Genomic DNA, 23,803 nt, shown 5'->3' on the forward strand with positions numbered 1-23,803 from the left:
CAAGATACGATTATCGTGAGTGTTTTTTATCGCGATAAACGATAATATCGCGTATCGTCCCATCCCTATTGGTAGGATTCATTCTTTTATTTTTTGGAAGGCAGCACAGGGCACAAATGAAATGTGGGGCTGTGTGGAAGTCACTGCCAGTGGTTGCTCGCTACCTGAGCCAGCGGGGTCTGGCACGTGACGGCTGGGGTTAATTGAGTTATTAAGCTCTGCTGGCTGGACTTCGGCCCACCGAAAAGCTAAGCAGAGAGCCAGCAGCCTCAACATGTGTTTCTACTGGTCTGTGATTAAACGGGTGTCGTGCGGGGCATGCACTGGGCGCAGGGTTGGACCTCCTTAGTCGTTTTGACAGGCGGGTCGCCATCTCCCTTCACAGCCCCAGGACCTCCATAAAATAACAACCTATTTACAGTATACTGTGTGTATACCAGAGGTTCCTCACATGTAGAGTTTGGGCCGCTGTGTGGCCCTCACACCCACGTTGCATCGCCGATCCGACTGATATGGCCGTATATGTAGATCTCTGTATCCGCCAGGTCCTTGCCCCTCAGTGTTGTTTTTGACAGCAAATTTTAACTTTTTTAATTTTAAGTTCCATTCCTTGATTCTGATTGGCTGGTTTCCCTTTAATTGCCGTGGTATCTGAGACTATAACCCCCACCTTGAATCAGTTTATATCAAAGCCAGGTGCGTCATTTCTTTCCACAGGGCTGTGAGGCTGAACTAGAGAAGGGAACGTTTGATTTTCTCTCAAATTCTGCCGTGCGGGTGCTTCTAAGCACCGCCCGCATAGGACGGTGACTGAATGGCTCCTGGCGGGGCTTGTAAAGGCAACAAGCGCCCTCTATTCTGATTCTGATTTAGCTTTATTCATAGTCTTTTGAATAAAATGTCATTTAGTTTTAGTCATAATTTAGTCACCTGAAAAGTTTTAGTTTTAGTCAAATTTTAGTCGACTAAAGATTTTATGGCGACTAAATCTACAGTTGATTTAGTCAACTAAAATCTATTTTGGCAGGCCTTGATGGCATCGTAATGACTGATTTTACACTTGATTGCATGCTGAAAATAGCCGATCTGCAAGCTCTCTGCAACACCTGAGAGCAATCAAACATAAAATGACTCTCTTCAGTACTATCACTAGGCGAGTGACAAATAGTCAAAAAGTGCTTTAGTTTTCGAGATACCCCTACCGGAGGTAGGACCAAACACAACATAGTTTTTCCTCATCTCTAAGGTTTCTCATACATGAAATGGATTCTTGTATAAAAATATTTTACTGCAAAAGTGGTGAAATCGATATATAAAGTTATACTCCCCAAATTAAAAATAAAGCCTGTCCGTCTGGGGGTTGAGGCATATAAACTCATGTAGATTCACAATGGAAGCTCTGAGAGGCTTGAAACTTGGCATACTTGATGCTAGGACATCCCTCTACATTCTAGAGAAGACCTAATGTCAATATGTGAATGGAAATGGAAGATATAGTCATTTGAACACATACCTACAATAGGCGAAAATGTACATCTATGTAGAGTGCTCTTTTTACTTTGTAGTGACTCTGACATGGATTGCCATATCAACACATATGATGGCTTGTTGGAAAGGGGTGGTTCTACTGAACTGAGCAATACCAATTGTGTAAAGGTAGCTTGTATACTCGTGGAGTTATATCACTAAACATATATCGTGTCCCAAACGGGGGGAAATGTAAACCATCCTAATGAAATCACACCGATTAGTTTTATTTTCAATTCACTTATCAAGGGTGGAACATGTTTACAAATTCACTTCAGTAGATGTCCCTAAAATGTATGAAATGTCAAAAAGTTTAGAAAATGTGCCATTTTATGCAACCTGAACAATACTGCAGAGATAAATGCAGGGCTACAGTAGCACTCAAATTATTTAGCAAACCTGGCTGAGGGAATCCAAGCTCTACCCATTTGATGCTCAATGTTTTCCTATAATAACAGCCTCTTTCAATCCTATAGACATTATATCATTTAGTATATTGGTTAAAATTAAGTTATACTACAGTATTTGGCTGCACCTGTTCTCTCTGCATCTTATAGCCTCCATGGGCTTCTTCATAAACTGACATGTAAATCATTGCAAATATTTTGGAAATAGAAAAGATGAGAAGGACCTTGCCGAATCAAGAGTGGAGAGTGACCAAGCTTAAAGTTCCATAAAGTGTAATAGAGCCTCTCCAATAGCCCTATTGTATGTTGTGCAGCACTTTGGTCGACCCTGGTGGTTTTTAAATGTGCTCTAGAAATAAAATTGACTTGACTTGACAATACAATAGCAGCACCCTGACTCTGTTTCACCAGAATGGAACAGAGCATTAAGTGGTATCAATAATATGGTTACTACTGTACATAGAGCCTATCAATAGTGTACGTACAACATTATGTTGTACGTACACTATAGTCAACATACATGTAGTAGTTTAGCTGAATGTAGAGTGATGTATAAACATTGGATCCAAATCTTTGTATCATTTGTGGTAAACATTTAGAAATAGAAACATTATCCTTTTTTCAAAAAGCCCACTGCAGAAGGCCTTCCCAATTGCATAGTAAATGTTGCTCAACAGAGAGATGATGGTCTCCATATACAGATGATATACTTTCTTTCTTTTAAAGATTTGTTTTTGGGCTTTTATGCCTTTATTAATAGGACAGTAGACTGACAGGAAAGATGGGGAGTAACATGCGGCAAAGATTGTCCAGATCAGGAATTGAACCGGTGACGCAGCCAGGCATCCATGCCTATGTGGCAATGCCTAAGTGGTATGCGCCCAAACCAGTAGGCCAGCGGGCATCCGATATACTTCATTTCTAAATTAAGTATCTTATTATCATGTATCATGTAGAGCAAATAAGAAAAACAACAGTAAGCAACAAGTTGCAAGTGTTGATAGAGAGAGCATACATGCACCAGAAGACAGAGTAGGGTTGATACATTGTTTAACATACAAAACGATTTTTTCATTTGTGGGAAGACCCGTACAAGACCATAACATCTGACAGCCATTATGACTGGTATAGCTAAGAGTACCAGAGACAAGGTCCTTCATGCAGCATCAGAAAGGTTGATGAAGTTGTACATCTGCGGTTGCTCTCGTACAATACGTTTGTGAATGATGCCAAATATCATGAAAGCTGCATTAAACACCACATCTCTACAACTAAGTATAGCAGCTGCTAGACTAAAAAAGTTATGGTGACATACTGAGGTCTGAGGAAGAAATTAGATGATCCAACTGAAAAGCTCATACAGCATTACAATCTGTGGAATGACACAGAAGAAAGTCCAAAGTGTGCCCACACTGTGGAGCTGCAGGTAAATCAAGAAAGGACATGGACCAGTGTCTTCAGTATGTCATCATAAACCTTAGTTTAGTGTCATCACTTCAATTTCTTTAGAGAAAAGAGTTTTGCCAATGACTTCAATTAACTTAAGCCATAGATACTGATCTGCTGTTTTTTCTTTTTAATCTGGCAGCTGCTATATTTAATTGTAGAGATGTGTTTTTTTTAAGGCAGCGTTTATGTTATTTGGCATCATACACAGAGCTATGGGTACGAGAGCAACCACTGATGTACAACTTCATCAACCTTTCTGATGCTGCATGAAGGACTGGTCTTGTACTGGCCTCCCACAAATGTTTTTTTTTTTTGAGCGGTGGTCACAACGCTCCTATACGTGGCCGTGTGTGTGGGTCTGTCTGTCTGCGTGTCTGTCTGTCTGTAGCCTGCAGTAACCTTTTCTGACCACACATGTTAAGGGAGGGGCGCTGTTGTTCAGGCCAGGCCAGACCAGGCACACACACACACACACACACACACACACACACACACACAGGGGGGAAGGGAGGGGGGGGGGGGGGGGAACCACCGCTCAGTTCACACGGGTGTGATTTTCATATATATTTTTACCCGTATTAAACAATATCAACCATTATCAGTCTTCTTGATGAGACAAGTTCAAGTTCATTCATTGTTTGTCCCAGAAGGTCGACTTGGTTGCAGCAATATATAAAAGCATACATCAGTCACAGAAGACTTGTACAGTTATTGTTTGTTCTACTACATGATAATGTAAGTAAAATAAAGTAAGTATGTCAATTTGTAATTTTATGTATATGGGTTTTATGAACATCACCATCTCTCTGTTCAGCAAAACTTATACAGTACATTGAAGGCCTTTTGCTGTGGCCTTTTTTTTTGACATTTTGGGTCTTGTTTCTTTCTTTTTTCCAAATGTTTACCACATTGATGAGATTTGGAATGTTTGTGGATCACTCTCCATTCTGTTTAAAACATAAAGAATTATAATAATAAACACTTTGTACAGTATCGATGTTGTATGTACACTATCATTAGGTTCTCTTTACAGTAACCATGTTACCAGTGATACTATTTAAGTCTTGTTCCATTCTGGTGAAATGGTCAGCTCTATTACACTAAATGAAACTTTAAGCTAGGTCACTCTTCAGCAAGCTGATTAGCTACTTGATTTGGCAAGTCCTTCTGATCTCTACACAATTCAAAATATTTGCAATGATGCACTTGTCAGTTTATGAAAAAGCCCACATAGGCTATAAGATACAGATAGAACAGGTGGAGCAAAATACTGTAATATAGCTCGAATGTAACCAAATGTGTTAAATCTTTCATATTATTTTTTATCGCCCGATTTTGTAACCCATTTTTCACCCAGTGCCAATTGCCTAAGCTGTAATCGTGGGCTCTGCTCTCCCTCTGCCAACCTGGGGAGAGCCCTGAACTGAGCTCATGCTTCCTTCAGTGCACAAGGAGTGAGCAGGCCGCTTCTTGTCACCTGACAGGGAGGAGTTTCCCCAGTTGGACGTAGCGCTTGGAAGGAACACATTATTCCAATCAGTTCCTTTCCCCTCCATCAGGCGCCCCGGCTGGTCAGGGGGAGGCAGTATAGAGACCAGGATTACTGCATGTTTTTGTGAGGGTATCTACCCTAGGAGACACGGGGAGAACATGCAAACTCCACACAGAAAGGCCCTTTTGCCAACCCCACCTAGGGTATAGGCGCTGATGATGCGGAGGAGGGAATCGTCCTCCGGCGGGAATCGACCCCATGACCTTCTAGCTGTGAGGCAACAGCTCTACCGACTGGGCCACAGTGCCCCCTAATGAGGATAATCTTGAGCATCAAATGTGTAGAGCTTGGTTTCCCTCAGCTAGGTTTGTTAACTCATACAGTGCCTATCCCGAACTAGTTTGGGATATTCGGGATCAAAAACAATTTTTTATTTGCTATTTTACTTACCCCGAGCTGCTTGGAGCAACGTGGGTGGTCCCGGCTCGCCCAGCGCTCACCAACGAGAGACGCTAGATGCTCCGACGATTTATTCCATTGAAAATGGTTTAAAATAAAGTTTAGACCCCCCCAATGTTCACCCAATGTTCATTGTAGGCGGCGCGACGTATTCCAGGGTGCCTATCCCGAACTAGTCCGGGATATTTAATGAAATGGAATAAAATGATAAGAGGCCTTCTGAAGCCTGGCCTGATTTTTCTAGCTACTAGCCAAAAGCTAGCAACGTCCCGGCCGGACGTTATTTGCGAACGCAATCGCCAATCTCCGCCTAATCCAATGAAAGACCACATCTTTGAAGGCTTATATCTCTGGATTGTGTCTTTAGGGAAGCGGCGCGAGGTTTATTTACGGCGAAATCGCCCAAAAATTATCTTTTAGATGACAAAATGGGAATAGCCATTCTGTTAGCATTATCATCCGGGACATTTCCATGACGTGCATGAACGTGCACACGTGAGGTCCTGGAAGGTGAGGTCCTGGAAGCTAAAGCGCTCGCCTATGCGCTGGCATTCTATGGCCCCTAGAGGGCGCTGGCACTCAATGAGTTAAGTAATTTGAGTTCTGCTGTAGGCCTGCATTTCTCTCTGCACTATTGTTCAGGATGCATTTGGGACACCATATACGTTTAGTGATGTAACTCGATATAACTACTCATATAACTCATGAGTATACAAGCTACCTTTACACAATTGGTATTGCTCAGTTCAGTAGAACCACACCCTTCCAACAAGCCCTCATGTGTGTTGATATGGCAATCCATGGCCGAGTCACTACAAAGTGAAAAGAGCACTCTACATAGATTTACATTTTCGCCTATTGTAGGTATGTGTTCAAATGACCATAACTCCCATTTCAATTTAGATGTTAACATTAGGTCTTCTGTAGAATGTAGAGGGATGTCCTAGCATCAAGTATGCCAAGTTTCAAACCTCTCAGAGCTTCCATTGTGAATCTACATGAGTTTATATACCTCAACCCCCAGACGGACAGGCCTTATTTTTAGTTTGGTGTGTATAACTTTATATATCAATTTCACCACTTTTGCAGTAAAATATTTTTATACAAGAATCCATTTCATGTATAGGAGGCCTTAGAGATGAGGAAAAACTATGTTGCGTTTGGTCCTACCTCCGGTAGGGGTAACTCTAATTTTGGGGCCCAAAGTCACTAGCCTACACAGTGGTTCTTAAAGTGGGGTCCGGGGACCCCCAGCGGTCTAGTTAACCCTCTAAGGCCCGCATTAAGAAATACTTGAAATAAAAAATTGAAAAAAATCAGATGGTGTTGTAGGAGTCCTATTAACTCATACGCTGCCATTTAACAATACCTTCGTACTCTTTAACTGCCATTCGTCTCCATAGACTTCCATGTAATTCATAGTGCACGGATCATGCACACCCATGCCTAGATAATGCACCACGTGTGTCCACATTGCTCACAGCTTTCAAACAAAAAAATCCGAATGGAAATCCGTTCAGGCATTCATGAGATAGCAGCCATTATGTTTTACACTGTTGTGAGCTTGGAGGTCTGCTACCTGAGTTGTATGGGGGTTGTATGGGGGTTAAACAAGCAATTTCGCGATCGCTATCATGCCTACTAACGTTTTTGGGGTCCCAAAACATTTTTTGAAAAAAAAACTTTTTTGAAAAAAAAAATTTTTTTTTTTTCAAAATGGCGGAAATTCTCGGGTTCCTCGGGCGTGGCAGGGAGGGACATCGCGAAATTCTCGGGTTCCTCGGGTTTGGCAGGGTATGAGTTAAGAGGAAAATGTAATGTTTTTTTCAAAAAAATGTTTTTGTAAGATTTTATAGCCATAAATCAAAAATCATAAATCATGCTCTAATTTACATATGGGGGATATTTTTCACAGTAATAACATATGTACATGTTCTAGACATTCTAATGATCACCCAAAAAAATAGTACAGGCATTTTACTTATGTTTTTGTGAGGTATAGCTTCCATGAAAAAGTGAGATGTTGTTCGTCAAAACTCTGGAATTTCAGCGGGTGTGGCGGGTGTGAATGTCAGCCCCTGTGGGGGGTATTTATATGCAAATATTGTGGCCAATGGCATTGTAATACTAAACAATAGAATCCAATGGTGGTGTTTAGGTGGTAGGGGGAGCTAAAATAAAATGATTTAAACCTTTTTTTGGATAAAATACAAACGTTGTAATATTACAACCGTGGGCCTTAGAGGGTTAATACTGCATCACAATCATTTAAACCACTTATTCATTCATATGTTGGCCATTCAAAAATAGCAGATGTACAAGCTAACTACACGTCACTTCATGCCGAGCTGCAAGCTTGAACATCTGAAGATTTGTCTTTTAATCTAAAAAACTTTTGGAAATTGTTTTTATTTTATTTTTTTATTAACACAAATCTTCTCTTCTGGGGGTCCCTGGCACAAAACATTTCCAAATGGGGGTCCGTGGCCAGTGCATATCAATTTGGGGTCCTTGACATGAAAAAGTCACGTGTGTGTGGATGATGCATGCAGGCTGCTCACCTTGCCCTGCTCCACTAAAGTGAAGAACGCGTCCACTTCTTTGTTGAAGGCTGTGACCCGGATCTCCCCCTGTCAAACACACAGCACACACTGAACCACAGGGGACCAGGGTTGACACTAAAGGTTGCCTTATAGTCGGGGACAAGTAAAAAAAATGGTTTCCCAAACGGTTGTCCCGCTTTTAGAGTGTTTTTAGGGACTGGAAGCAACCGTCTTTTGTTCGCTATTCACACAATCTAAGATTTATCTGTCCATAAACACGAATGAACGTCCTCGGGCTCTGTTCAGAGTACTCTTCTCTCTTCCCTGTCTGACACGCAAACGCCAGCTGAAAAATGTGAGTGAGCGAGAAAAGGTGATTAAAAGGCATTTGTATCAAACCAGACTATAGCCTGACAAACTGAGCAGTGATGTATTTCACCCATTCAAAGTGTCTGTAGGTGAGTGAGTGTCTCGACCCACCTGTGTGTGTGTGTGTGTGTGTGTGTGTGTGTGTGTGTGTGTGTGTGTGTGTGTGTGTGTCTGTCTTGTCCTGTCCTGTCTGTCTGTCCGTGTGTGCGTCCGCGCTTTAGCTCAGTGGTGGACAGTAACTAAGTACATTTACTCAAGTACTGTACTTAAGTACTGTACTTACTGTACTTTATTTATCAGGGTGGGGGGGTGCCCTGTTCAAATATGATTATTTTGGAGGTCGTGGCCTGAAATGTTGGGAACTCTTAACACTTAAGTACATAAGCACACTCGCAAATGTGTACGACGTATGCACACAGACACCAGCAGTTGGAGCAGTTGCATGAACAAAAGAAAAAGGAAGATTTATAATAATAAATATTCACAACTTTAATATAGACCGTATCTAAAAATCGAATCAAAATAATATTGATGACTTGCACTGATAACTTAAAGAGAACAGTCATGTAAGAGTCTTCCGTACTCACGCTTTCATCCATGATCTCGAAAGAGAAGAGCTTGCCTTCTCCTTTAGAGTTGCTCCAGTTACGGACACTGCTCTTGTTGATGACCCGGGCTCTGACACTCCACCTAGGGAGGCAAGTAGAACGTAGGGATGGTTCTCTTCCTCTTCACTTTGGTCAGAGCTCTCAAAACAAGTTCGACCATGATTCTAGAGAAAAATCTTAATTATGATAGAAAGGTACTTCAAATTGCCTTCATATTGGCATAAGAAAGACCAATCTGTGGTCTTCCCTTCAATCGGTGATACATGATCCAATCTAAACAAGTCTAATTGACCCTACGCTGGGCATGACCTAGACGGTGTCTAAACGCAAGTACTGGAATTTGGTGGAAGGTATCGCCCATGGAAATTATGTTGAGGCTTTACAAAGCTGTTTACATCAGGGGTGGGCAACTTTGATGATGGTGAGGGCCACGATAGTGCACCTTCACTCCAAAGGGCCACATTGCATATGGCTACGTCCTACTTTGTTATTCTAGTATCTCATACAAAAGAGGCAAAAAATAACAGATCTACAAGCTCAAAACGCATCGCTCTGCGATGCGTTTTGAGCTTGTAGATCGGCTGAATTATGTTTTGCTAAAAAGAGTGTTTACGACTAAGCATGTAACGATTCATTCAACTAACGAATCACGATATTAGGTTCACAATACTATTTTTAAAACACAAAATTGTTTTCGGACACGTTTCTCTCCAAAAGCCATGAATATAATGGAATAATGATTAAGGATTACAGTGATTATAGTAAGCTCACATTTCATATTACACACCATAATTCCCCCCCGTTTTAATCTAATTTAAATCGATTTACGATGAATCGTTACATGCCTATTTTTTTTTCTATTACTCCTACAGATGTTATCCATACATCACGCAAATTGACCCCATGTGTTTTCGTCAACAATGTGTGGCCTATATGTTGGTCATTCTTTGTATACTGTATGACGATCCTGTTGTGACGGAAAGCGATTTATTTTGATTGTCTAGCAACATATCCAAAAGACCACTGGCAGAATCATCTTCCCTGGCATTGTTCACACGGCGAGCACCGTATACATCACATCCTAGTACCTGTAGGGACGGCTCATATGGGAATCTCAAATCTTGCTTGCGGGCATTAATGATATATTCCTCATATTCATGAGGAATATATCATTAATGCCCGCAAGCCCCACATGGAACTCAAGAGAAAACACTTCCATTTATGTCCATATATGGAGATATCTGTATCTGTCTGTCTGCAATCCATTTTATGCCCATATATGGGGGCATTCATTTTATGCCCATATATGCCCATATATGGAGAACGCGCGTGCCCGTGGGACGAACGCCCATATATGGAGAACGCGCGTGCCCGTGGGACGAACGGTTCTCGAGATACGCGGATTACATACATACATACACTCACAGAGATTTTTTGTTGACTCATGTGGCGTACGTGATGTCAGAGCCTTTTATGAAGTGATGTCACAATGAGTCAGAGCTTTCGCCGATTTCCTCCAGAACAGCCTGATGTCAACAATCAAACCCGCATAAGGAGATTCCGAACGTTTCGCGCCGGTTCGGGAAAACCGCGCGTCGGGTCGGGTCGAGACCCGGCACTGCACTCCGTGCCGCGGCGGGGAACGCGCGTGCCGAATCTGAAGCCGGTGGGACGAACGGTTCTCGAGATACGCGGATTACATACACGCAGACAGACACGCAGAGACTTCTCGCATTTATAGATAGATATTCCTCATATTCATGAGGAATATATCATTAATGCCCGCAAGCCCCACATGGAACTCAAGAGAAAACACTTCACTTGGTAGTAGTTATCGTCTCTATACCAAGGGTCTTCAACAGGGGGTCCGGGACCCCTAGGGGGTCCTCAGAGTTACTACAGGGGGTCCTCCAAATCTTTGTGTGATAGAAAGAAAAAAATAAATCTCCTTTTTAGCCAGATTCTTAACCAGATTCTGAGAACTTTAGCCAAAAATAGCAAATCTACAAGCTTTGTGAGCTTGTAGATCGGCTATTTTCGTCAAAGAGGTTTGGTGTAGAGGGGAGAAGTATTGACAGTTCAAGTGGTTAAATATCTCAAAACACAAATTGACATGAATCCAAAATACACTAATGATTGTGCTGTCAAACAATGAAACGATATGTCATCTATGACAAAGGTTGTGGGGGTCCCTGCTTCATCTCTCTCTCTCAACAGAGGGGTCCTTGGCCTGAAAACGTTGAAGACCCCTGCTCTATACGCCAGATTACCACCTTCAAACTAGAGCCGCAGAGTTTAACACATTCCCTGCCATTTAACAATACCTTCGTACTCTACCATGCCTCCAGTCTCCATAGACTTCCATGTAATTCATAGTGCACGGATCATGCACACCCATGCCTAGATAATGCACCACGTGTGTCCACATTGCTCACAGCTTTCAAACAAAAAAATCCGAATGGAAATCCGTTCAGGCATTCATGAGATAGAAGCCATTATGTTTTCCTAAAATGTAAACAAAGATGGCTGCCATGTTTGATAGATGGGGTTGCTATGGGGGTTAAACATGCAATTTCGCGATTTCTATCATGCCTACTACATTTTTTGGGGTCAAAATATTTTTTTGAAAAAAAATATTTTTTGAATTTTTTTTTTCGGGCCTGGCAGGGAAAGACATTGAAATAATCTCGGGACTATCGGGCCTGGCATGCAATGAGTTAATATCCAACCTGTACCAACCGACAGTAAGTTATGTGGGCAGTTTGTGAACGAGGGAGGAGAAGGACAACGTTTCGACCTCTGTCGAGGTCTTCATCAGGGCTCCTCCTCCTAAGTACGTATTTTTGTCCAGCACCTGAAACTTTTTGTGGGATGTGCGTGCCTCCTCCTGACCCCCAGTTTGTGAACGAAGCTGCACAAAACACAGTGTGGTGTCAAACTGGACAAGCTGGTGCTTGTGGGCATCAGCTAGTGTGGTGACAGTCTACAGCAGCCACGTTTATAATATACAGAGATCCTGCAATAATGGTGTGAAGAAGGGCTGTCATGAACGCCTCTGTGTGGGCTTTTACATTGCACGCATCATCCTGGAGACATGTAACACATTAGCATCTAATGCTATTAGACAGCTGTGGTCAGTGGATTTTATAAAGATTTTAAACTAGATCCTACACATTTATATCACAAAATACAGACAAAATATGACTGCAGACTGCATGCACAGGCTCTGGCACTGAAGCATTTTCCTTCATTGAATGTCTGTTTTCCCCAAATAACTAGAGCATGCTGAAGTTGTATAATGCACCAAGTTCCTTCCAAAGTCACAAAAATCACTTTTCATAACATCATTTCACACTCTCTCCCTTTCTCTTGTTCACTCACTTTCTCTCTTCCTCTCTCAAGCACACGGACGGCTGTCGGTAGATTTAATACATTTGCGATAGCCTACACATTTATTTAACATAATACTAAGAGAATATTGATTTAGACTAAGGCCTATTAATTTAGGGTAATTCACGTATATCTATCATATAATCTCCAACAGTAAAAAAAAAAAATGCAGATCTGATCACTATTGTGTGTGTGTAAAAGAGAGAGGAGAGAGAACACGTTGGGATTCCCGTGAGCATTGGATGTCAGAATGAATTCCTGGTTGGCCAATTATAGATAGCCAATAGCTAGCGTTTCAGATCATAGAAACATGCGTAGTAGGGTTTCAAACGGTAGACACGCACGTTTTAAATGTGTAAGTGTTCTGACCACCAGGTGTCACCCGCTTCACTGTTCTACCGCGGTTCTGGGGGCTTGGGTGTGATACACAGAAAACGTCGCCGGGTGAGGGAATCGAACCCGTGACTCGCTGTCAGACTGACAGCGAGAGCTTGGCTCCCCAAGCTCCTTAGTCTTGTCGATGTTGAGATAGAGGTTGTTCTACTGCAGGGGTTCCCAAACTTGTTTGGCTCAGCCAAAATATTTTTTTAATCCGAGGCGTTGAGATAATAGCCATTTTGGTTAGAACTAACAGAAAATAACTTTGTACTTCAAGTTTAAAATGAATAAAAAAATATTATCAAATGATCTCGCGGCACCCCTGGACTGCTGTCGCGGCACCCCAGGGTGCCCCGTCACCCACTTTGAAAACCCCTGTTCTACTGGCACCAATGTGTGGGAGACCATCCTCACCACTTGTCGCTGACCAAACACCACATTGAGGAACCAGTTGCACAGGCTGGAGAGGTTGAATCCAATGAGAACCTTCTTTCATGTGAAAGCCGACAGCAATGTTTTACTCTCCTTTCTTCCTTTCTTGGTTATTGGGGGGAGGGGACTTGTTTGTCATACTTGCTTCGACAAGCAGGGACGTTATTGGCAATTAAAAAGAGGCTGAAGTATAAGAGGCCAGTTAAAAGGTAAATAGTAAAGAATGCCACAGAGCAAAGCCTAATTAAGAAAAACTTTCCCTCAAAAAAAGTTTAATTCTTTTTCCAACTGAAAAAGAAAGTGATTCACCAAAAACATAAATAAGCCATAATACTTCTTTTTCAGGGGGGCAAGGTAGCACCGTCGCTTCATAGCTAGAAGGTCCTGGGTTCGATTCCTGCTGGGGATGCTGTGGGGGCGCGCTCTCCCCCGTGTCATCAGTGCCCAAGCACTAGGTAAAAAAAACATGTCTCTAGTCTATACTACCCCCCCTGGCAGCCTAATGGAGGGGAAAGGAACTGGTTGTAATAACGTGTTCCTTCCACGCGCAACGTCCAACCTTTCAGGTGAAAAGAAGCGGCTTGGACTCCTCATGCATAGAAGGAAACATGAGGTCAGTCCGTTGCTCTCCACAGGTTGGAAGAGGGAGTGTAGCGCCCAGGATTACATTAGACAATTGACATTGTGTGAAAAAAATGGGTTCCAAAAATCACGGGATAAAAAATACAAAATATAAAAGGCCTTCCTTTTCTGGTAAATGAGCATCCCAAAATGACTCCTATCGCTTGCCAAAATACTGTATGACACAATGGTGCAAAAGAACAATTACTGTGGAAACTAGAGAAGCGTCTTATCAGCTCCTTAGAGAAAACAAAGAAAAAGAACGACAAGGACAAAATATGACGACTTCATTTTGGTATTTTCCAAGACAGAGCTAGGTGTTGAGCCATTTCCAAAGTGTCCAACCCGTGGGTCTGCTTTCACGCACACGCACACGCACACACACACACACACACACACACACACACACACACACACACGCACACGCACACGCACACGCACACGCACACACACACCACAATAGCCAGCCAAGCATGGCAGGTTTTTCAGACAGTGAGCTTTTCCACTGTGTTGATAATTGAGGCAATGTAGGATTTTCACACCATAACTTTGCCAGCAATTAAATCCCCTATCATGAGAACAGCTGCTGGCCCCGAGTGAACCTCGTTCCCCTGCTCCGTATGGATAAGGCTGCTACATCAGGCTTTATGGCGGCTAAAAACCAATTATGGTCTCCTCTGGATGCTATTACTTAAAACCCGTTCAGAACGGGTACACATTATTGTGTATTATTATTGTATGCTTTAACTATTAAAAAATAGCAGATCTACAAGCTCACAGCACGGCACCGAGTGCCGTGCTGTGAGCTTGTACATCTGCTATTTTTGAAAAAAATTGAAAATTTGAATTTTGACCCGATTCTATAAGTGTCTTTTTAATCCTTCTAAGTTTTTTTTTGAAAAACCTGTTTCTATGTCAGCTAGTCTGTTCTTGAGAGACTACTATGTCAGTGGTTCTCAAACGTTTTCATGCGAAGGACCCCCAAAATTATATGTCTTTGGCCACGGATCCCCATCTCAAAATATTTAGTTCCAGGGACCCCCCAGAAGCAAAATTTGAGTTACAAACGTTCGCTTTAAAAATACATATTCAAAGATTTGCACATATTTTCACAACTTTTCAAAAATAGCAGATAAGCTAATAATAATAGACAAGCTCGCAGCGCGGCACTCGGTGCCGCGCTGTGAGCTTGTAGATCTGCTATTTTTTAATAGTTAAAGCATCCAATAATTTTAGGCCTGAATGGGTTAACAGCGGTAGAACAGGATGAGAGGCCCATACAGAGAACGCACATAAAGGAGCACGTGTTGCTGAGACCGCCCCGCAGTAACCTATCCAAGTCTCAGTGTCTGCTAGTCTGTAAAAATTCATTTGCCAAAGGACCCTTACTGGTTCATTTGATTACATTTGTACCTTCCCCATCAGTTAAATTAACACTTTACTGAGTAGTGTAGGTACTAGTAGGTAATAGACGGGGAAAAAAGGATGTTCACAAAAAGAAAAGAAAAACGGTATCTACACTAGGGCATTAATGACTTGTGATTTTTGCAAGTCGACTTTATCGTTTGATGACGTCATCACATCACACGTGACTCCAGATGATTAACTTATTGTGAATCATTGTATTCTCACTCAACTGTAAACAAACCAACATAACGTTTAAGTGTATAGAGGGTATCTTTACATTTCTAAAGTGCCAATTTAAGGACTTTTATATACCCCAACGCCTTGCGTTGCGAGGCGTTGTGAGTTAGAAGAGTCATCGGTTTATCACAACACCTACGGCTGTAGTTATCTCCACAGCTTTTTCTATTGATTACTCCTGCCATGGAGACTTGAGTTCAATAATAGTTTTAGTTTTTTGTCGCATTCCTGAGACAATAATTTGATTACAATAAATGTACTCCCATTGATTCCGGATGCAAATGCATTTGGGTCCTCATCTGGAATCAATTGGGGTAAATGTACAATAATACATATTTTGTCTTAGGAATGCGACAAAAAACATTGTCCCCATGATCATGGCCTGAGCAATGACTCTCTGTCCGTGGCTACTTTTAAAAGGTCACAGGGAGGGCGTAAAAAGCCAAATGGAACGATAAGAAAGGCTTTGGTTGGGGGTCGGGGAAGGGAGGGGGGGGAGGAACGGCAGTAAAAATGGATTCCTGAAGGAGGCGAAGTGATTGTGAAGAGGGGAAGGAGGTAAAGAGCAGGTCAGGCCAAATCCCCACCGGGGGGGGGGGGGGGGGCAAATAACCGGGAATCAAAAACTCAGCAGCGGACTATAAAAAGAAAAACTCAGCAGCACCTGCCATTAATTTCCAGGCAAACCGAGTAGCACGCAAAACCACACGCAGTCTCCCCATTGCAGGGGACAGCGCTGCACAAAAGCACGTGTGTGTGTATGCACAGAAAGGCGCACGCACCCACACCTCTCACCAGACATGCCCCCAAAGTGAAAAAGAGAAGAGCAGTCACCGGGTGAAAAAAGGAAACGGTTTGGTTGACGAATGAGCAGCATGAAATAGCTGCAAGAAAACGCTGCATACAAATGTGGCTCTCGCAGAGGTCTGACAATAGGCAGTTTGCACAGCAGCCATATTGTTTGGCTGGAAATTGCTTCCATACTTCCTTCACAGGTTTTAACAATTATACTGATTAAGGCTCTGTTCCAAACAGTGTCAGGGTGCTGATATTGTGCATGTAGACTCACTGGATGGGTCTCAAAGCGTCCTTAAAGGAGTAGTTCACTCTCAGAATGACATTTTTTCTATTGATTACTCACGCCATGGAGACTTGAGTTCAATAATATTTGTAGTTTTTTGTCACATTCCTAAGACAAAAAAAATGTATTACAATAAATGTACCCCCATTGATTCCGGATGGATTTGGGTACAAAACATATTATTGAACTCAAGTCTCCATGGCATGAGTAATCAATAGAAAATGTTTCATTTTGCAGGTGAACTACTCCTTTAAGGGGGTTCCAAATGGCCCCTTATGGGTCTGTAACTCTGAGAGTGTATGGACCCGTACGTGTCCATTTTGGTTCCATTCGTACACTCACAGAGTTATGGTGGTCCTTGAAATCAAAGCGTTTAAGAACCACTGTGCTGCACTAAATGGAACTAAATGGAGTCTCAATCAGTAATCATTGGTAACACCTGTGAAGGAAGTAAGTAAGAGGCCCAGGTTTCTCTCCAAAATGGCTGCTGTGCATAGAGCCTATTGTGTGCCATCTATTCTACACAGATACTGTAGCCAACACACCACCATCAAGAGGGATGTGGTGGATATTTCTGGTTGTCTTTTCCCTCCAGAGGACAGAGGTCACAAGTAGGGATGGGACGATATGAAAATGTCATATCACGATTATTGTGACAAAAGAAATCGCAATTTACAATATTATCACGATAATCAAAATCCATTATCCTGGGGCGGAACATTTGCCAAAAAATAGCTCTACAAGCTCACAACGCGTCGCGACACGCAGCAGGATGTTGCGTTATTGAAAACGAGCGCTTCCAAGCTCTGACACTATAATAATCACCTGCACGGAATTTATTGACCAAAAGTAGCTCATAACATGTCTATGAAACAAAATTGTCCAGATAGAGAGGATAATTCAAGCTTTCCGTACAGCTGCAATGTTGGTGAGTTTAACATCATATTTTGATAGCTTCAGTTGATGTTACACTACTGTTTTATACTCTTACTTCTCGCTGTTTTCATATTATTAATGGAATTATTTATTTTCCTGGTACACTTTCTACTACAGAGCTGTAAGAGTCCATTTGGAACGCCCTCAAGGAACCCAGATGGTCCCCACTTTGAGACCCACTTCTAGATTTGTTTAAATTACACACCGGTATCGGATCGATCAGTATCGACCACTAGTTAAGGGTATCGGAATCGGTATCAGGAAGTAAAAAATGGTATCGGTACATCTCTATAAACAATATACAGTACAGACAGATACAGGCACAGAATCAAGCAGGCTGTAACTCACTTGGTCTGGTAGGGGTTGAGACACTGAATAGGAATCACTTTAGTTGGAGATTCCGGCGGAGTGTTACGAGGAGGGGTCTCACTCTTCACCGAACCACGGCCACGACCCCGGCCAGAACCGGGGGATGCTGGGAAAGAAGAGTTCATAGACTTGAGTAAAAACAAACAGAAAACACTTAAGATGTAAAACTTCACACATGCCTTCTTTGTTTTAAACTCGATTTAAGTCCATCGATCTGAGAAATGCCTGAGAAACAGTTTTTCATTTGCTAAGATTTTTGTTTATTTTGTGCAATTATAAAAAAAACAGTCCTATGGTTGCTTACCGTTGCTTAGATGGAATCTGACTTATTTTAGTGCATCACTTACATTGTACTGTGTAGCAATGTGATTTTCTGTAGCAAAATGATTTATTTTGATAGTATCCCATAAACATAGATTTAGCAAACTTTCTCAAACGTAGGTCCCAGGCTTAATGTAGGTCTTTGGTCTGAATATGTAAGAGGGAAGAAAATAAATGAGTTGAAAGCCAATACATTATGCAGTATGGTAGTACAGCCTGTATGTCGGTACTCACCGTTATTATTATTATTATTATTGTGATGTTGTAAAGCTGCTCTGTGCATTTTACAAAGACAAATGGCTCCAATAATAACTCACAAACGCTTAAGACACAATTTCATATCTGGCTATGTATGCAATAAATCTCCAGGAGAAAACTGAACTCACAGTAACTCAAGTATATGTTTATTTGCTTTGTCGATTTAATAGGGGGAATAGAAACAGCGCCGCAAAGATAGTCAAACTACATCATCATCACGGTTCCAACGATCCAATTTTTTATCTTTATGAGAAACATAATTTGACACCTCATTTCTACACAAGCTGAATTAGAACCCACGTTTTTTTTTTCTTCCATTCTTCATTTCCAATGTGTTCAACTAACGCTACAGAGTATAACCCTACTGTAGCTGTTGCTGACAACTCTGTGTGTGTGTGTGTGTGTGTGTGTGTGTGTGTGTGTGTGTGTGTGTGTGTGTGTGTGTGTGTGTGTGTGTGTGTGTGTGTGTGTGTCTCTTGCAACTGATGTTTGGCCTGTGATGCAGTTACAAAGCAGCAGGAATACTAACAAGGGGGTCACAAGTTCACGTTGCAGATTAGAGATGGGACGATACGCGATATTATCGTTTATCGTGATAAAAAAACACTCACGATAATTATATCGTGGAGATTTCATATATCGTGATATGGTCCTACGTCATGCACGTCACGTGGATCAATTCACCTTTTATTTGCCGAGCTGCATATCCAATACCACTTAAACCCTCCATAATTGGTAAAAGGTACTTATAATATACGTACTAGTTAGTATACGTCTTGTTTCACTCTATCAGATGTCTTTGCCAAAAAATAGCACATCTACAAGCTCACAACATGTCACAACGCTATTTTTTGGCAAATGTTCCGCCCCACGATAATGGATTTTGATTATGGTGATAATATCGTAAATCGCAATTTCTTTTACAGTTTACAGTTTACAGTTTAGGCATTTAGCAGACGCTTTTAATCCAAAGCGACTTACAATAAGCAGATAAAACATCACAATTATAAACAAGATTAAATGTCAGTACATCAACAGCAATATAACAAACGCAAATGAATATCTATCTAGAAAAAATATATAATCCGTAAAGAAAAAAAGGTTTCTACGAAACCTAAAAACAAATGCTAACTAGCTTCATGTGGTCATTGATTTTTTCAGTAGTGCTAAGGGTTTAGGTGGAGTCTGAAAAGGTGAGTCTTCAGTCCACGGCGAAAGCTAGCGAGTGAGTCCGTTGTTCTAAGTGCGACAGGGAGTTTATTCCACAACTTGGGGGCCAGGAGGGCAAACTGTCTCGGACGAGTGGATTTTTGGATTTTTGCCCTGGGCTTTTGTAACAATAATCGCAATATGACATTTTCATATCGTCCCATCCCCTAGTGTGTGTGTGTGTGACTGTGTGACTGTGTGTGTGTGTGTGTGTGTGTGTGTGTGTGTGTGTGTGTGTGTGTGTGTGTGTGTGTGTGTGTGTGTGTGCGTGTGTGCGTGTGTGTGTGTGTGTGAGAATCTCTTGCAACTGATGTTTGGCCTGTGATGCAGTTACAAAGCGGCAGGAATACTAACACGGTATACAAGGGGGTCACAAGTTCACATTGCAGATGCAGTACAATCAAGACAGATGACACACTTTAGGTTACACACGGTGGTGGAAGAAGTATTCGCATTATTTACTTAACACATCTGGTGCCAACCCCGAGTTTTCCGAGTTTGTATTGATACCAACGCTGTGCCAACCCCGAGTTTCCCGAGTTTGGGCCGTTTTTGAAAAAAAAAAATCAAAAAAAAAATTTTTTTTTTGGACCTCCAGAAATGTATTAGGCATGATCGCGATCGCGAAATTGCATGTTTAACCCCCATACCAACCCATTCTTTCAAACATGGCAGCCATGTTTGTTTACATCTGAAGAAAACATAATGGCCCATAAATCATGAATGCCTGAACGGATTTCCAAGCGGATTTTTTTGTTTGAAAGCTGTGAACAGCATCTACACACGTGGTGCATCATCTAGGCATGGGCGTGCACTTTTTACACAATTGCACAATTACATGGAAGTCTATGGTAACCATGGCAACGCAAGACATTGAAGAGAAAAAATCATTGCAACATAAGTGTTAAGTCAAAGTAGCAATACCACAGTGTAGAGATACAGTACTCTGTTACAGTATGTGTGTGTAAGTAAAAGTCCGGTATTGAAAATGTATTTGAGTAAAAGAACAAGTACAGGCATCAACAAAAGTACCAAAAGTAAAAGTACTCATTAGCAGATCTACCAGCTCACAACGCTTGGGAGCTTGTAGATCAGCTATTTTCAAACAGCTGAGTACGGGAGTAGTTTTGTAATATTAATCAAAACCTAGAAGTATACAGTAACTAGTTAACTTTCAAATAATAGTGGAGTAGAAATACTCCACCCAAGTAAAAATACCAAAAATTTGTACTTGAGCACAGTACTAGAGTAAATATACTTGTTAGTTACTTTCCACTACTGCACTACGCTGTAATAATAGCCTCATGCCAGTGGCCACAGGAACATCTGAGCCAATACTACACTTTAAACTCCTGTGTTACGGGTCCATTTGGTTACATTTGTGCAGTAACAAATGGACAAATTAACAGTGATGATTTTTACTGTGGAACAGTAGCGCATTATCGCTATCATATCAGTTTCATTATTAATATGTATGATTACAAAGCAAAGAAAACGAATGCGACAGTACTTTGTAAGCAGCTGTGGCCGTTTGTTACATCAAAGGTCGGATATAATAAACAAGGCGGATGTGTTCTGAGTCAGTGTTGATTTTATCGACTAAAACTATGGCGAAAAATGTTTGTCGACTGCGTTTTTTTCACTGACGAACACTAAATAAAAAATAAATAAGCTGTGATGACTAAAACTAAGACTAAATATATTGACAATTTCGTCAACACAAAAAAAAACTAGACTAAAACGTTAGAGAGGGACTAGTGCTGAAGAGTCATTTTATGTTTGGTTGCTCTCAGGTGTTGTGTGCTGAAAATAGCCGATCTACTTGTAGATCGGCTATTTTCAGCACGCAATCAAGTGTAAAATCAGTCATTACGATGCCATCAAGGCCTGCCAAAATACATTTTAGTTGACTAAATCAACTGTAGATTTAGTCGCCATAAAATCTTATGATATTTAGTCGACTAAAGTTTGACTAAAACTAAAACTTTTCAGGTGACTAAATTATGACAAAAAACTAAATGACATATGACTAAAACTAAATCAAAATTTGCTGTCAAAAACAACACTGTTCTGTGTGCTATATTGTGAGATGTTGGCATTCTAATGGAATGCCTCTCAGCCGATACCTGTCCTGAAACCACCTGTGGTAGAGCCTAAAATACACAGTAGACAGCAGAGACGCCGTTCATAGATTAACAGAAACTCCCCCCAAAATACTTATGAGACCTGAGACCACCGGCACAGCTGCACAAAGATCAGATCATTCCTCATCGTCCAGAAGCGTGAGGTGGGAACTAATAAATCATAGAAAAACATAAAACCTCTGCCATGTGGATACGGTCAAGTGAACTCACCGTGTGTGTGTGTGTGTGTGTGTGTGTGTGTGTGTGTGTGTGTGCGTGCGTACGTGCGTGCGTGCGTGCGTGCGTGCGTGCCGTGTAATGTAACACACCCTGGCGCTGCCACCTCCCCCCTTTTTAGCATGTATAAACAAACAGCAAACAAAAAACAGTTCCACCGAGAATATGTTCTTGTTTTAAGCTCCTGTTGTGGTTCACAGCAAACACTCACCTCGCTAAAACCCTATTTTTTGTGTGTGTGTGTGTGTGTGTGTGTGTGTGTGTGTGTGTGTGTGTGTGTGTGTGTGTGTGTGTGTGTGTGTGTGTGTGTGTGTGTGTGTGTGTGTGCATAGGCGCGAGAGCAGTCCTTGGGGAAATCACAGACTTAGCAGCTATTTTCAGGCATGGGGTAATTAACATCAATATTCATACACACACACTCTACCCGGATGGAGGGAGTCGGAGAAGGGAGGTGGAGGAGGAATATGTGAATGGAAGAGACGACGGGACAAGAGGAAGAGAGAAAGAGAGAGAGAGAGAGAGAGAGAGAGAGAGAGAGAGAGAGAGAGAGAGAGAGAGAGAGAGAGAGAGAGAGAGGGAGGAAGAACAAACACTCAAACTGCGGGAACACAAGATTGTCTCCGCCAGGCCGGACAGCCATAGTTTTCGCTCGCATTATATATGACTCCTACATATTTTATTAAAACTTGGTACCCATTATCTCTATGGTCAATGTCATGTGATGAAGACGCATTTGTCCGATTTTCTCATGTATGTGATTGTTGTCTTCCAAAGTTTGCACAAAATGCTACAAATAATTAAAGCAGCATCCGATTGCCATGAAACCTTTCCCGCACATTGCCACCAGTCCTAGAAAGAAATCTAATTAAACCTTTCTAAATCGGCCTCTTGAACCTTCAAAATATCAAAATAATTTCCCCTGGATTCCTAAGCTCATTACACAACTCCTCAAATAGGACAAGGCCTTATACACCTGAAAAAACAAAAAAAAAACAAAAAAACAAAAAACATTCTTTGCTACTACTCCAACCGATTTAGTCCAAACCTCACCCAAATTGGTACACCAGATCTCTGTAGTCACGTGATCAAGATGCTTCAGATTCCATTTCAGTTCAATTTTCTCATTTGGCTCATTTTGCACAACATGCCACAAGCATTGCACCGCCCGGCGGGAAACTTGGCATGCACATTGCATGCACACTCCCAGAGGTCAGGGTTAATGCCTGGGAAAGGGGGTATTTTTGTCACAAGAACAACTGCTCATATGTGAAATTTGTCCTCTGCATGCATTTAACCCATCCTAATCATTAGGAGCAGCAGTGGGCGCTATTTATACAGCACCCGGGGAGCAGTTAGGGGTTAAGTATCTTGCCCAGGGACACTTTAACACAGACCGCGAACAGGGGGGGGGGGGGATCAGGGACCTTCTGATTCCCACTCCCAGACTGCTTTTCTACCCATTCAGCTATGGCCGCCACGTCATGTTAGTATTACCCAGAGCAAGCTGGGGTCGGCTAGTGAAGGATTTCTTTTATCATTGGTCTCTACTTTGCCCACAATGGCTCTAGTCTAGACGTCTCTGACCTATCAAAAAGAAATCACAGCTAGTGTGAAGTGAGCGGGGCTAGTTAATTTCATCAAGTGCCCCGCTAGCCAATCACAGTCTGTCCTCGTGTCCGTTTCATGTCCCGTGCATGCAGAATTGAGGATTGGTCAAGCTTCACATGACAATTTGGCCCTCCAGACAAAATCATTCATTCATTAAGAATTCATAAAAATCGCACCCGTGCGAAGTGAGCGGTGCAAACTAATTCCTGTAAGGGCGCCTGCGCGAATCAGTGTTGATAGGCATGCATGGCAATATTCTTTGTGTTGTGTATGATGTCAGTCTAGAGGGCTGCTGAGACTATATAAGGTTTTCGTGTGTCCTGACCTTTACACCGGCTCAAA

General features: G+C 41.9%; 1 protein-coding gene across 1 annotated transcript in view; it reads right to left on the reverse strand.

Moving 5' to 3' along the window:
- LOC308304584 (replication protein A 70 kDa DNA-binding subunit-like) overlaps positions 1-23,803 on the reverse strand; it is a 136,830-nt gene that overhangs the window by 86,001 nt on the left and 27,026 nt on the right. Inside the window, exons 7-9 of the mRNA XM_080749212.1 lie at positions 17,685-17,811; positions 8,834-8,936; positions 7,896-7,964 (exon numbers count right to left, since the gene is read on the reverse strand). Coding sequence (XP_080605338.1) covers positions 7,896-7,964; positions 8,834-8,936; positions 17,685-17,811 — 299 coding nt within the window. The remainder of the gene's footprint in view (positions 1-7,895; positions 7,965-8,833; positions 8,937-17,684; positions 17,812-23,803) is intronic.

This window comes from Nannobrachium achirus (assembly GCF_963921795.1).
Source record: "Nannobrachium achirus genome assembly, chromosome: 19".
NCBI classification, from domain to species: Eukaryota; Metazoa; Chordata; class Actinopteri; order Myctophiformes; family Myctophidae; genus Nannobrachium; species Nannobrachium achirus.